Genomic DNA, 15910 nt, shown 5'->3' on the forward strand with positions numbered 1-15910 from the left:
CGTCTTTCCCCACCCCTTTCCTAGTCTGGCCTCTCTCATACCCTGAGAAAAGTAGAGCTGCTGACCATTGTTGATAGATTCTCTTCTCCTTCCCTCCTACCATTTTTTCTTCCATCCCCTCTCCCTTCCTTCCTTCCTTCCTTCCTTCTTTCCTTCTTTCCCTTTTTCCCTCCCTCCATCCTTCCCTTTTATCTTCCTTTCCTCCCTCCCTCCTTCCCTCCTCCTCCTCTTTCTCTCCTCCCCACCCCCCTATCTCTCTCTCTTCTCTTTTTGAATAAATACTGCACTTAACTCTTGGCCATCCATGGTAAAGGGCCCCAGATAATTAAAAACATCACGCAATGAAAACAGCATTTCGGACCAAATTTGTTCAAATTCAAATTCAAGTTAGTTAGCATACAGTGTAGTCTTGGCTTCAGGAGTAGAAGAACCCAGTGATTCAGCGCTAACATATGACAGCCAGTGCTCATCCTTAATGCCCATCACCCATTTAGCCCATCCCCCATCCCCCTCCCTTCCAGCAACCCTCAGTTTGTTCTCTGTACTTAAGAGTCTCTTATGGTTTGCCTCCCTCTCTGTTTTTTTCCTATTTTTTCTTCCCTTTTACGATGTCTGTTAAACTTCTGCTCACCTGACAGGTTGACGTCTAGTTCCTTCTCCCTCTTTCCTTGCTCGCCCCCTAGTGGAAGTCCTCATTAATGGCACCTCCTAAAGTTAAGCTCTAAACAGAGCAAAGCAGCTCCACCTTTTTACCCTAGGGAGTTTGGGGCCCTAGAGTACTTTTGTGGGTTTTTTTGTGTCACATGTGAAGGAACTAGACTTCATATGAAATTAGGACCTATATTATGGAGGGCAATGGAAAGTAAGAGTTATGACGTAATCAGATTTTTTTTTTTAATTTTTTTTAACGTTTATTTATTTTTGAGACAGAGAGAGACAGAGCATGAACGGGGAGGGTCAGAGAGAGGGAGACACAGAATCTGAAACAGGCTCCAGGCTCTGAGCTGTCAGCACAGAGCCTGACGCGGGGCTCAAACTCACAGACCGCAAGATCATGACCTGAGCCGAAGTCAGCCGCTTAACCGACTGAGCCACCCAGGCACCCCCAGATTTGTATTTTTTAAAAGACATCAGTAACAACGGCAATAGCCATAGAGCTCAACCCTCCATATGTATCACCTTATTTAACCTTTAGGAAGGTTAAGTACTACTATTCACCAGCAGGCACTGTCATCACCCCCATTTTAAAAGAGTCTCAGAGAGCTTAAGAAAGTTGGGCTTAGTCCCAAAGCTAGTAAGAGACACAGCTGGGGTTTGGACCCCAGGCCGGTTGGCTCTGATGCTCATGCTCTTGATTATTAGGCTGCACATCATCTTCTAGGAGCTTGGAAGACAAGCTGAAGTGGGGACAAACCTGGAGCCAAGGAGCCCTGTGAAGTGCCAATATGCCTACTGTTATGCCCGAAGGAACGTCTAAGACTTGTGTTTCTAAGTCTTCTTCAATTCTCCCTTGACCCTTGCCCAATCAGATCTTCAATCACAGCGCTTCCCTGAGACTGCTCCCACCAAGGTCCTCCCCTTCACTAAAGCCAGCACAACCGACCCTCTGTTCTCATCTTATTTCACCACTCAGCCCCTGGTTTTCCTCCTACTTCATGGACTGTTCCTTCTCTGTTTCGTTTGTTGATATGCCCTCATCTCTCCATTTTCCACGCCTTAGCAGTGCTCCAGCTCACTGCTGTTTTCTTCTTTTCTCCCTTCACTGATGTGGTGATCCAAGCCAGCCTCTTAACTTTGAAGAGCCATCTAAATGGTGATGAGTCCCAAATTTGTATTTCCAGCCAGGACTGTTCCCAGCCCAATGCCCACTGGATATCTCCTTTTAGCTGTTGAAAAAGCCTGTCAAATTTTACATGTGCCAAACCGAACTTCTGAATTCCTCTTCCCAAGCCTCTTGCCATCTCTCCAAGTTATAAATCCATTCTTCCGGTTACTTTAGCCAAAGGCTTTGGAGTTAACTGAGCTCTCCCTCTTCTTCTGACCAATCACATCCAATATGTTAGCAAATTTTATTGGCTTTACCGTCAAAATATTCAATCGCTTCCATTCTATGACTCATTGAGACCACCATCATCTCTCATCTATATTATTGCAAAAAGCCCCCCACATCGAGACTCCATGTTTCTACCCTTTTCCTCTTATGGTCTGTTTTCAACAGAACAATTTAAGTGATTCAGTTAAAATGCATATCATTCAGGGTCCCAGCCAGAAACAGAATTCGCCCCTGGTGAGTGAAGACTTCACCTGCTGAAGAGCCTTTAGTAGAGAGACCACTTACGTAGGCTGGGCAAGACTAAGAAAATAAACAAGAGAAAATGAGGCATCCAGGGACTGGAAGTAGCAGGAAGCGGCTGTATCCCTGGGACTGAAGATTCAAGGGAGGAGACAGTGTTATCAGAACCCAATGAGAATTGCAACCCTACAGGAAAGGCTGCCCATCAGGAGCTGTAGTAGAAGAGAGTTGCAACTGCTTCTAGAGAGAATACCCAAGCAGGGAAAGGCTGAGTAAGACATACGCTGACCACTCTCTCCTCTTTCTCTTTGATCTCCTGTAGGGCCTCTTGTTAGTCAAACCAATCAGGCACCAGCCCACCAGTGATGCAGTCTGCAGGCACCAGCCTCCTGGGACATAGGGCAGGGAGGCCTGAGAATGCATGGATGGCGAGGGAGGGTAGCCGAGGGAAAGAAGATACCCAGCACGAGAGAATTCAAGTCAGACCATTGTTCTGCTCAAACCCCTCCGGCGGTTTTCCAGCCTACTCAGAGCAAAATCTAAAGTTCTCACACTGGCTCACAAGCTCTTACATTGGTCAGGTGCCTGCTTCCTAATCATTTTTGTCCTCCGGGGTTCCATTCTTTTTTGGAAGCTCAGCTATTCATTTAAACAGGTTATTATAATCCACCTGGAAATGCAAAAGAGCAGAGCAGTAGCGTTTTCAGAATATCAATCCTCTACATTTTCGGAAGCAGAAGGTCCAGCATTCAATAAATGTCCATTGAGCCAATGGATGAATAAATGGATAAACGAACCCCTTTGGGGTCATAAGCTACAAGTGTCTTTTTCTTTTACTAAGAAAAGACTTCTGGGGCGCCTGGGTGGCACAGTCGGTTAAGCGTCCGACTTCAGCCAGGTCACGATTTCGCCGTCCGTGAGTTCGAGCCCCGCGTCGGGCTCTGGGCTGATGGCTCAGAGCCTGGAGCCTGTTTCCGATTCTGTGTCTCCTTCTCTCTCTGCCCCTCCCCCGTTCATGCTGTGTCTCTCTCTGTCCCAAAAATAAATAAACGTTGAAAAAAAAATTTAAAAAAAAAAAAAAGAAAAGACTTCATATCTCCTTTCTTTTTTTTCCAGTCTTACTCTTTCGTTGGATGTCTTTGTGGTTCTACGGTTTGTTGGACATTTTTGTTCTTCTTTGAAAACCATATACCAATCCAGGGTTTTCTTCAGAAAGTCAGTTTAGGTCATCTGGCACCCAGACACAACTACCTTTAGGCTCCAGATTTGAAGGGAAGAAACCTCATTGGGGGGAAGAAACCTCAGGTCCATCCAACGTTGGTTTCTGAAGAGTAGGGAGAGTTATTTAGTGAAATGGTCAGATAAAAAATGCAATTTATTCATTCTCCTATACATTTACATTCTGACCTTATATCAAGTTAGATTTCTAGAGAACTCAGACCACATCACCATGCCCCTCACCAAGTTCCTCTCACTGAGTGCATCCGTGCTGTGGTTTTGGCGTTTATCAAAGCATTTTTCAGACGGATGCTTCTGAGTCCTATGAATGGATTTTGTGTTTGTTGAAAGCATTTTTCTTGAGAATACAGTGAGAAGTTTGGCTTAAATTGAGTGCGCATTCATCTATACTATGGGATGTAACTCAGTCACAAAATGGAACAAAGTACTGATACAGGTTATGATGAGGATGTACCTTGAATGCATTATGCTTGGTGAAAGATGCCAGATACAAAAGGCCAGATATTGTGTGATCTCATTCATATGAAATATCTAGAATAGGTAAATCAATAGAGGCAGAAAGCAAACTGGTGGTTGCCAGGGGCGGGGAGGGGAGGGGGTAATGGGGACCGACTGCTTAATGGGTACAAGATTTCCTTTTGATGAGAGTATCTTTAACAAGATAGAGGTGGTGACTGCACAACTTTAGGAACGCACTAGATATCACTCTAGATTGTACGCTTTAAAATGGTTGCTTTTATGTTATATAAACTTCACCTCAATAACCATTTTAAAAATGGTGCACCTTCAATCTGAAGAGATTTGGGGTAGGCAAGGTCACAGGACATGTTAGCAGTCACTTGAAGGGTGGCCGGGGGAGGGGGTGGAGAATAGTAGTCTTTCAGTTATTCTGTGCTCCCCAAAGGGCAGAACTAGAGTGAGTGGGCGAGCATTATAAGCCATCACAAAACCCTGGAGAGATTGAAGCCAATGCTGGGGGACTATTTGCCCACCATGAGATGGCTGAAGGAAAACTCACTGAGTGCCATTGAAAGCAGAAGCCCTAGGTCCATAAAAGGAAGTGCCCTTCCCTTGTGCCTACACTCCCATCACAGATGCCTGCAACCGACCCAGGCTGTGTTCACTGCAGTTTCCAACAAGAGTTTATCGTGGGTAGAAGGAATGCACAGTCTCACACAACAACCAGCAACCCCACGACTGGGGGCCTAGATCTCCAATAACATCCTCCCCCACTCAGCTTCAACTACCCTCTTCCCTGGACACAGCCTCAACTTTGACATCACCCAAAACGGTGTCACCTCTACAATCACGTACTCCAGCATCCCACTCTTTAATCGTGGCCACCTATTCTTGTAAATCTGGTGCTCAAGTATCTCACTGCGACACTTCTTCATCCTACCTCACTGAACCTTCAGGCCATTAACTAGTTCCTCTATTTCTTCTTCATTTCCATTCTGTTCCATCCTGTTGCCAAACATATCCTGTCTCCCTAACAGGGTTTTAAACCTTGCCTTCTGAGACAACTCATTCCCTTTGAGAAAAGGGGTCCTGCCCCTTATCATGAGCCCAAATCTGTATTTGTTCATCCACCGATTGATTCATTCGTTCAAAACATATTTGCTGAGTATCTACCGCGTATCGGAAATCTGCTACATTCTAGGAACACAGCAATGAACAAGGTAATGTGTTCCTACCCTTAAGGAACCTAGAATCTAGTAGAAAAGACATGTATTCAACAATTACACAGATTATTTAATTGTAATTAAAGGAAGGCAGAAAAATATGGGCCGTGAGAGCATCGAAGAGGTGAGCTACTCTAAGGAGCCACGAAGGGACATGTGAGCAGAGAACCTGAAACCTGAGTAGGACAGGAGGCAAAGAATGGAGTGTGTGTGGCTTGGCGGGGGGGGGGGGGGGGGGGGGGCGGGGGAGGTTGTCCTTGATGGTGGTAGGTAACTCCAGGTGAAACAACCCAGTGTGTTCAAAGGCACCAAAGTGGGCAGACACAGCTCTCCATCCTGGATGGAATGCAATGTCTAAAGAGGCATGGTGTAAAGTGAGGCTGGGAGACAGGAAAAGACGATATTTTGTATGACTTGAGGGCTGTGTCAATGACTTGGGTCCACAGTCCCTCCCAGCAGCCGATTCAGAGACTGGAGACCAACGAGTTCATGGGGATCTTATCGTGTAATCCAGGGATGGTGACAAGGGTCTGTTCCGAGGCTGTCCGTGGGAACAGAACACGGCTGGTTACGGGTTATTAAGAGAAGTGTTGATAGGACTTGGCACCATTGGGAGATTAGGGAGAAGAACAAAATCTCCTGGATTATAGCCACAACTCTTTTGCAGGGATGTCTGTACCCTCTTATGAATGTACCAAAACTACCGGACCATCCACCGAAAAAGGGTGAATGTTACGGCATGCGAATTTTATCCAAATAAAATTGAATTTTTAAGAAAGAACCTACACACAGCACTAAACATAAACACGTTTATTATCAAACTTTGCGCTGGCCACGTCACATACAAAATAGGTATGACATAAGCTTAAATAAATACATACTTTAAAAAACTGTAAAATATTTTGAATCATAATTTAAAATGCTTTTTAAAACCCGTTTTAAAAACCGTTTAAAACACGGACCATATTTGCATTTCACACAGCTATTTACATCACAGTATAAATATTTACAACATTCGAACAATTTCAGAGAAAATAATAATTCATTCTATAGGTAGTCTGCTGGCAGTAGTTGTTTAGTTCTCTCTCCCTTATTTTCCAGAGTTCTTTTGCCCCTTAAAATTCTCTACCGTTCTGACACTTAGCATACCTCCCTGGTTACTTAGGGCTTTGCCTTTACCAACACGCAGCCCGCATTTGTCAGAAACTTTGATTTTCAACACATGCTAAGTTAATGTACGTGTGGGAGAGTTTTGATTCTCACGTAACTTGCAAGACGGAGTGAGAAGCTTGGGCAATGGACTGGCCAAGAATTTCTCACTGCCAACGATCAGTGGGGATCCCTGAGGAATTTTAAACTCCCTGATAAATAAATACATATGCTCATTCATACTGACTTTCCTCTCTTCACGAACACTCTAACAAACAGAATAACACAATTAGGGAATAAATATTAAAAGTCTCCACTTTTCAAAAAACCCACCAGACAAATCTTTTACAAGGTGAGTTCCTATCATGGATTTAAAATCTAATGTAATATATGAGAATTTTTTGTGGACACGTCACCCCTGACAAATGTCTTTGGAGAAATGCTAAAGCACATCCGTATGACTACATGTTTTTGTCAACAGAGACATTCAAAGAGTTGTACCTTCGTCTGTCTGCATTTCTGCTTTTAGCAAATCAGAACATTTGGCCCCGTGGAAGCTTTTCATCATGGAAAACCACTACCTCTGGAAAAAGAGCTGACAGTGTATAAGTGCGTGCCATTCAGATTCTACTGTGCTGATACTACTGTTTTGAAAAGCAACGGGAACAAAAAATTTAGAACTTCACCTTGGTTAACATTATGAACAGTACTTGCCCTTTTTTGAAATAAATTTACTACAGATGGAACATTAGAAACTGTGACTGAACAAAGATCTAGGATAAGTCACTTCTACCCTGTTGCAGTCCTAATGTGTACATATTTTAGAGTCTCTACAACACATACACTGAATTAAGAATTAGGGAAGATTGTCCTGTCGTCAATGCAAATAAAGAGAGCACAATCTCTTACGGCACTTTAAAAAGCAGTGAATCCCACAGGGAGACAAGTGATTAAGACTGTGCTTTAGTCATCCTCGCACAGAGCATTAAGTAGGATTTCCCCATGCGCTCGCCTGGGGGCATTACAAAATTGTCATTTTTTTTCACGTTGGTGATAGAATATCTTTGGCCAAGCGGTTTCCCCTAAATGCTTGACAATATTTCAGCCCCATGACAGCAACCATGTAATCAGCAGAGACACCGTGAGGGGCAAAAGAAAGAAGCAAGGCCACAAAATCCCGTGGTTCTCCACTGAGATCTCACAGTGAGCGGGGCGGAGAGATAGAACAGGAATTCTTGAGATCGTGGAGCCTGGGTCCCTTCACATTTGCCTGGAAGAGAATATGCTTTCCCTCCATCAGCCAGTACTTTCCAGACACAGAGAACAGCGAAGAGAAGGCTGACTCGCTGATGGCAGACTGGCCTTGCTCACTGGAGTTTGGATGGGTGAAGTCCTCATGGGTGCCTCGCTCCCAGCTTAAAGGCAGCAGGTGTGGGAGGTGAGGAGGGCCAGAGACCAGAGGAGTGCTCTCTGTCCTTGCCATCTTCAGGGTATTGCTCTAGTTCCCTGGAGGAAACTGTGTTCCTGCGAACAGAGAGAGCATGCCATCAGGACGCTTAATATTCTGTATCCATAGCAACAACAAAATTCACCGTCTACCATGGACCACCGTGTTCACTATCACGGGGGAGTCCACCTATGAACCTCAAAGCCCTATTCAGTTAGGGCAGCGAAACTATTCTATATGATACTCTAATGGCGGATATAAGTCATTACACACTTGTCAAAACCTGTAAAATATACAAAGCCAAGAGAGAACACTAATATAAAGGGTGAACTTTAGCTAATAATAACGTATCAATATTGGCCCATCAATTGTAACAAAATGCCACACTAATACAGGATGTTGATAACAAAGGAAATTGGAGGGTGAGGGAGTATGTTGGGAGTCCAGTTTCTGCTCATTTTTTTTTGTAAACCTAAAACTGCCTTAAAAAATAAAGACTATTAATTAACAAAATCTATTCGGGGGGGGGGGAGGTGAGGGGGACTTGACCCTTCACAATTCTCACAAAGCAGAGCACGGATTCTAGAACCAGACTGCCTAGGTTTGAATTCTGGCTATGTCACTCACTAGCTTTGAGATTTTAGGCAAGTTATTTAACTTGTCTGTCTCTCGTGTTCTTCATCTGTAGAACAGGAAATACAGCAACAAGTCTCTATCTCCTAGAATTCCCAACTCAGAACAGTTTCTGGAAGATACTAAGTGCCACATAAAGGTTAGCTGTCATCATTTTTATTAATAACTTTCACAAGTGAAATGACTCAATAAAGCCCAGATCCTTGTTCCTGTCCTTCTACAAAGAAATGAAACAGTTTTCCATCCAACACCGTGAAGGTGGTGATTTTCCCCCCAGAAACTGGCAGATTTGGAGGATATGCTCTCTCCAAATCATATGTGGTTTTCAAGTCTTACCTGATTCCTTTGGACTTAAAGGGACTCAGAAGGCATCTGGTAGGATCCATCTGATTGGAGGCTTTGGCAGCTGCTGTGGAGTACGTAAAAACACTAAGTAAAGCACCGTTTTCCGACATGAACAGGGAAAAGTGTGTAGAATGTTCAAAGGCATGCTTTGGACAAGAATGCAACTTACCTGGCAGGAACAAATTTCTTTGCTGCAAGAAAAAGAAAACCATTAAGTTGGACTAAAAGACTCTCAGGGCCGTATTAAATTCAGAAACAATATGACTCTATCCTCCAGGGATTGCAAACCCAATGCCTGTAATAATCAGAGTGCAAACACAGCTTGGGGGCAGCGGGCGTGAAATGCACACTCATCCTAGGGGCCCAGCAGCTTTCTAATGCTGGCCAATAGCTACCCGCTCGCTTGCCAAGTTCATCTGCCCGTTTTTCATGAGAAGTCCCAAATCTAGATTTTATGTGAAAGTTCCTATTTTATAAATGTCAGAACTTAATTTTAAAAAATGTCAAATATTCTGTAGAGCCAAACTGTGAGTGTGGCTACACGCATTGGCATATTCCCTAGGAGATTTCCCACATTGAAGCCTGTATTCCAAATAAATGTTTCGGAGCCGTTTTAGCCACTTCCCGGGAGCACCCATCATGGCAGGCTCACTGCACCCACTCCGAGGGGAACCGCAGAATTCCATGTGAATGGCACCCCCTGGAGTTGTCTGCTGTGAACACAACTAACATTTTTATTTCCTAAAACCCCTCCCCACTTCAAGCCGTACTGTAAACTCTTTCCCCAGGACCACTGCTCAATTATACTGCAGTTTCTTAGTGTTTCGTAACTAGAGTCTAGTTACCGCCGAGATGTTCAAGAGAGGGGACACCGGCGTGGCTCGATCGGTTGAACGTCTGACTCTTGATTTCAGCTCGGGTCATGACCTCACAGTTTGCGAGTCCGAGCCCTACATCAGGCTCCATGCTCGGGATTCTCTCTCCCTCTCCCCTCTCTCTCTGCACCCCCCCCCCCCGCTTGTGCTCTCTTTCTCTCAAAATAAATAAATAAATAAACATTAAAGAAAATGTTAGAAACGTGCAAGAGAGAACACGACTCACCGATGAGGAAAAAAAAATACATTTTTCAAAAACATTTTCGGAGGACGTCCCCAAGCTCCCTTACCTCTCCTCCGCAGGCGTTTCAGAAGCCAGAGGACAAACGATGCTACCGTCATGAGGGAGGTCCCAGCAGCGGTGAGTCCAACAGCCAAGGGAATGCTGGACTCAGTGGGAGCTGGGGAGACAGAGGAGGGAAGAACTGTCACGAGAAGGAACCGAACGTAAAGTCTTTCTTGGCACCTGGATAAGCCGTCTACTTCAAAGCATGAGGGAGAGACAGGGCACTACAGGCCTCGGAGATAGGCCCAAGCCACCTGCGCGGGCCTGTCTGCGGCCACGGCCAGGAGCGCCCTCACCTGCCAGGCTTGAAGAACAGAACCCACTGCGCCTGGGTCCCTACCGCGCTCTCTTCTCCCTCCCTTGCTCTCCTTTCCCCCCCGGTCTTTCACCTCTGGCTCCCCTTTCCGCCCTCGTCGCAGCTCGTACCAGCTTTTTCACCTTGGCAACCCCCCCTGGCCTGAACGTAACGAGTGGTTCCTTGCTTTCCCCTCCTTCCGTCTAGTCCCCCCAGGCAACCACCAGCAATCAACGCTTCACCTTCGCAGGTAGGCGGCGTCCCGGACCAGTGTCCCGTGGCATCGCACGTCAGAGCTGCGGAGCCGTTGAGGGTCCACCCCTCGGGACACGCGAACGCACACACAGCGCCAAACGCTGGCTCCCCGTCACAGCTCACGTTCATTTTTCCCAACGCTGCCAGTCCCGAACATCGTACGGCTGCAAACGACAGGCACACGCGCGGCGGTTAATAAAGATCTACTGGAAAACGTCTAACCCTGATTGAAAAGCCATCAGCGGGCGTAACTTAGACGCACTACTTAGTTTTCAGCTCGTAGCAAGTTAGGATCAAGGCCCGCGGGGCACTCGAGGTTCAGATACATGGGAAGTTTTTGACCTAGGCCCCTTAAGGTCCAAATTCAGTCCTACCTTGGCAGGAGGGGACTTCCTGCGTCCACTGGCCCTGAGATGTGCACTCGACTTGAGCTGACCCACGCAATTTGAAGCCTTCCTCACAGCTGAAGGCACAGGAGGACTTGTAGGTGAACTCTCCAGCGGGGGAATGGGTACATGTCACAGAGCCACGCTGGGGCTGCCGGACGGCATCACACTTCACAGCTGGAACACACGAGCGAGCACATTATTAGAAATTTGTATCGGGCAGCGGCAGGTTTCGCACGTAGTCGCGTCTCCAGCCCTCCCATGGTTTTTGTGTTAAAATAAAGACAAAAACTGTACCTTCACACGTGGGCTCCTCACTGTCCCATTCGCCTGTAGGGCCACACTGGAGCTTTTTGGATCCCTTCAAGACAAATCCCTGTTCGCAGAAGAACTCACAGCTGGACCCCTTTTGGAAACTTCCAGAAGCAGCAGGAAGACAACTCACGTAGCCTCTCTCTGGGCGGGACAAGGCTTTGCACTGAAAAGCTGAGACACCAAAATCATGGTCAGAAAACATTGCGGAGGAACTGGAGGGCCCTTGGCGTTTGATGAATGAACCCGGTTCATCATAGACGAAGCAACACTCAGAGGTCTCAAGGCTCTTCGTGACTCCCTGGACAACTGGGAGGATGCCTGTGTTTTCTGCGAACGCCAGTCCCTTCACGGGCAATGGCGTTCAGTAAAGGGAGGCCTTTCACGGAACCAGTGGTTCCTGAGCACTGCTCTGACACTCGAAGGAGTTACCGTCAGGACGAAAAGGTTATGTAGTCAGAAAGCAACTGATGGGTCCTGGATGCTTACAGATGATGCCAAAATGCAAAGAAGGTAAGAAGGTAGCGCATGAAATGTGTCTGCTTTGCAGCTTGATTCGGGTCTTGTGGCTTCGTGCCACTGGAAGTCATTCTGTGCTGTATCTGGCTACAAGAATACCAGTACCCGACAGCGAAAACTGCTTGCTTTCCACATTGTTGCTCTTGCTTTAAAGTGAATTACGTTTTCGTGCTTATCCGGGTACTAAGTGTGCCTCTACGTATGACGCCATCCTCGACACATTCTCATCCCTGCCAGTTATGGGCAATTTCAAGTACAGGTTGAGAAAAAGAATGTTTATGGTCAATCTTGATGTGGAGCGACTCTACCTTTACACGTTGGCTTCTCGTCGTCCCATTTCCCGGATGAGGTACACTGGAGGCGCTGGGATCCCATTAGTTCAAATCCTGCTTCACACTCAAAGGCACAAGTCGTGTTCCATGGGAAGTTTCCAGAGCTTTGGGAACAGTCCATGACTCCGTTGGCAGGATTTGTCAGAGCATCGCACTCGACCACTGGGGATTTGAAAGAGCACCATGAAATTTACAGATATGTTCGCTGCCTATTGAATTGGAGTTTATAACAGGGCGAGGAAGCAGCCTTCAAACGGTAGATCCCAAAGTCCTAAGATAAGTCTTGGGGACATGCACGCACACAGTAAACCTTTTATGCTTTTTTATTAACACTTTCATCTTCTCTGATTGATTTATACTCTGACTATGCTGAGTGGTTTCTGGTCTACTTTACGATGTCTCTGATCTATGTTATGTAAGGCGAAAACGAAGAAAAAAACCCAGATTCTAGATCATGATTTATGTCCTGTTATGTCCTGACATACACAGGACATTCATTTATGTCAGCCCAGCGGGACCTGGAAGCCAAAAGCTTCCGTCTCTGGCCTAGAAAGATAAGACTGAGAGAGAGGGGCGCCTGGGTGGCTTAGTCAAGCCTCCGGCTCTTGGTTTCAGCTCAGGTCATGATCCGGGGGCCTGAGATTGAGCCCTCCATTGGACTCTGTGCTGGGCACGGAGACTTCTTGAGATTCTCTCCCTCCCTCTCTCTCTGTCTCTCTTAAAAGATTAAAAAGACTGAAGAGAAAAATAGATATGGGGGCTGCTTGACTACCATGGTCTTAAATCCACCCCCACTGCATGAGAGAGACTAAGCAGGAGAAGATAAGTCATTACGATTTCTCAAGTGGGTTCTGCTGTTATGGGCACTCGCTTACAAGTCACCAGAGCCGGAGAAGCATCCACTGCAAACATGGGATATAAACCTCTCTCAAACCAAGCAGGCACCCTATTGGCCATACATATTGGCTAAGGGAAGTCCTACTAAAAACAACCGAAAGAACTTTCCCTGGAGTCTTGGAAACGTTGTGACGTTGGATCCAAAACAAAACGAAACAAAACAAGGCAATGAAGGGTGAGTTTGAGAATGTTCTGGGCATTCGGAGAGAGATTTACCATTGCAGGCAGGAACGGGGGCGCTCCATTCTCCCGTGGACGTGCACCGCGTGGCCTCTGTGCTGCTTGGGAGGTAGCCCTTTTCGCAGCTGACAGAGCAAAAAGAATTGTAGCTGAAGGTCCCCAGAGGGTGGGTGCAAACCAGGCTTCCGTGCTCGGGGGCTTCCCGCGCTTGACAGGTCACCGCTGAAAGGAGAAACCGCATCAGTGCTGCTCTCTGTCATCTTGCATGAAGTGAGAAAACCCTGGAAGGTGTAACTACTGTTTACGCTTCCTATGTGCCAGGCACTATGCATTCATTCCGATCAGCCTCACCATTGAAGCTGATACCATCATTAGCCTCCTTTTTGCAATGACACAGCTGGGACTCGGGGTGGGGGGGGGGTTTAACTACCTGGTCCAGGTGCCCTAAGTCAGAGTGGTAAATCTGGGCTTTGAAGCTGGTTGGGGGTGGGGTCTGACTCTGACTTCACGACCTCGGCTCGTGACTGCCACCGGTCACCATGTGGCCCAGGGAAGGGAAGACAGGCAGACCCGACGCCAGAGCCAGCTGGGACGCGGGATGGCGCTACCAACTCAAGTGAAGGCAAAGGCGACACGACGCTTACCTTGCTCGCACCTGAGTCCCTTGAAGCCGGGGTAGCACTCGCACGTGTAGTTGTTGACGGTCTCCACACACTCGCCGTGGCCACTGCAGGATGTGGGGGTACAGGCAGCTGCAGGAAACACAATCCGTGGGGAGGAAGATCATTACTGTGCTTAGAATGCGTTCCTTCGCATCATGAGTGTGCCACAGAGATCATTGGCGACGTCGCCAGGGACGTGGACTGCCAGAGATCTTAACTGAAGTGCTTCACCCAATGCCAAAGCCAAGCTTTAAGCTCAACGAGGTTGGACCTTGATTGCTAATGTCAAAGAAGTAATCTCCCAAACGATGTTTTAAAGCCCTGTAGTTTAGAACGTAAAATTACCATAGCGGAGACCAATTCTTGCACACTGTCCGCACCTTGTCAAGACGCCCCCCACCCTGAAACTGCCTCCCAGGGCTGCCCCGAGCCCCGTACCTGTGTAACACAAGGCAAGCTTCTTTTTGCTACATCTCTCGTCATTCCACTTGCCCGCGTCCTTGTCTCTCTTGATGTAGATCTCCACACAGTCCTCATTGCTTTGCTTATTGTTCGGTTCACCAGGAGCCCAGTTCTGGGCTTCTTCGGTCAGAGGCTTCTGGGTCCCTATCCAGGTCCACGTATTGTTGACCTTTCTGATTCCGATCCAGTAGTAAGTTGGCGAGTAGCTCAAGATGGAGTTCAGGTACTGAATCTCTTCCTGGTTTTGAATCGCGACCAGATGCGTGTACCGTTGCTGGCAATACGCACTAGCTTCGTCGAAAGTCATGATTTCTGTGGAGGCGTTGTAAGACCAGGCTCCGCTCCCTTTAAGCAGGAGAAGCACTAAAGAGGAAAGCGTGAAAGGCATGGGACGTTTAGTCCTGCTGTGGTTTGACTCTTTTAACTGGGCTCTGCACTCTTATTTTCATCATGCGGTAGCCTTGGGGATGACTCAAGTTTTTTTCCTCTTTTCCAAAGTAAGAAAGGGGAGAGATGGAGAATCTGCCATTCACTGCGCATATATTTGGGGACTGAGCCCCCCGCTTGATGCTCTCCCTGCACTTGTCCACCACCATCTACCAGTATATCCACTACAGTAGAATAATAATCAGAATAACTGAGCTTTCTTGAGTACTGAATATGCGCCACCAAGCACTGTCCGAGGCCCTCTCCATGCTGCTGGAGCCTCACAATGCCTCTGGGAAGCAGGCCATTTATGATCAGCACTTGACACATTGGGAGGCACTAAGGGGTAAAGTAAATTGCCCTTAGCCCGGGGCAGAACACCCTGGGCGGAGAGACCGAGATGCTGCAAAACACCCTACAATGCACAGCCCCCCCCCCCCCCCCCCCACCGCCACGGGGAGAAATTGTCCTGTCCAGACTGCCCATAATGTCAAGGATGAGAAACCTTGGTCTAACGAATGACATTGACTTACCAAGAGTGAGAGCAGGGAGAAGTCGTGAAGCAGTCATGACTTCCAGGGTTCTTGTCATCAAAAGATGAGTCTTGAAATGCCTTGCCGGGGGAAAAAGTACAACATTCATTACAGAAAGAAATTGTAGGTAGCCAGTCACTGAACTCATTCTACAATGATGTTTTCAGCAGCAGCAGATTTTAGGTAAAAGATAACAGCGCTCCCATCTTTGTTTCAAAGAAGTCGATGGGAATGAATGCCTACGCAAGTTAAGATTTTCATCGTTTAGGTGCAAGAGAAAAGCCAGATTTTAACGAAGTCTGAATACAACAAGAACCTGCCCAGGCCGTTTATCCAAAGGCTGTCTGCCTATCTGTTCATATGGATAATCTTGTTTCATGGCCTTACGCTGCACTTACTGTTTTGTGAGGCGGTGGCGTCCGCGTCTGACTCCTCGTGTCGCTGGCTGCTTCTGTCTTGTGCCACTTGGCAGTTCTGGGTGAAGTCAGCCAAGAACAGCAGAGCGCTGCTCCTGCGGCAGCCCCTTTATAGGGGCGCTGGCTTCCTGTGAGTAATAGGAGGATGTATCCAAACCCAGGAGACAGGAATTCCCCAGTAGCATCCAAAAAGTTTCCCGGGAATGTCCATAACGCCAAAAAATTACAGTGATGTCAGAAACCCTGGGCCTCCAAGCTAATTCGCCTCTGTTCATACCATTTTTAA

At 46.9% G+C, this 15910-nt stretch overlaps 1 protein-coding gene across 1 annotated transcript; it reads right to left on the reverse strand.

Moving 5' to 3' along the window:
* Nucleotides 1-6009: 6009 nt before the first annotated feature.
* Nucleotides 6010-15687, reverse strand: SELE (selectin E). Its single transcript, XM_043567939.1, has 13 exons — nt 15607-15687; nt 15209-15292; nt 14226-14612; nt 13770-13877; nt 13162-13347; nt 12025-12210; nt 11183-11371; nt 10874-11062; nt 10487-10663; nt 9954-10064; nt 8958-8979; nt 8780-8852; nt 6010-7887 (listed from the first exon to the last, which is right to left on the reverse strand). The coding sequence occupies exons 2-12, from the start codon at nt 15264-15266 to the stop codon at nt 8795-8797; spliced, it is 1671 nt and encodes a 556-aa protein (XP_043423874.1). The 5' UTR covers nt 15267-15292; nt 15607-15687; the 3' UTR covers nt 6010-7887; nt 8780-8794.
* Nucleotides 15688-15910: the final 223 nt, after the last annotated feature.

Source organism: Prionailurus bengalensis, chromosome E4 (genome assembly GCF_016509475.1).
Source record: "Prionailurus bengalensis isolate Pbe53 chromosome E4, Fcat_Pben_1.1_paternal_pri, whole genome shotgun sequence".
NCBI lineage: Eukaryota > Metazoa > Chordata > Mammalia > Carnivora > Felidae > Prionailurus > Prionailurus bengalensis.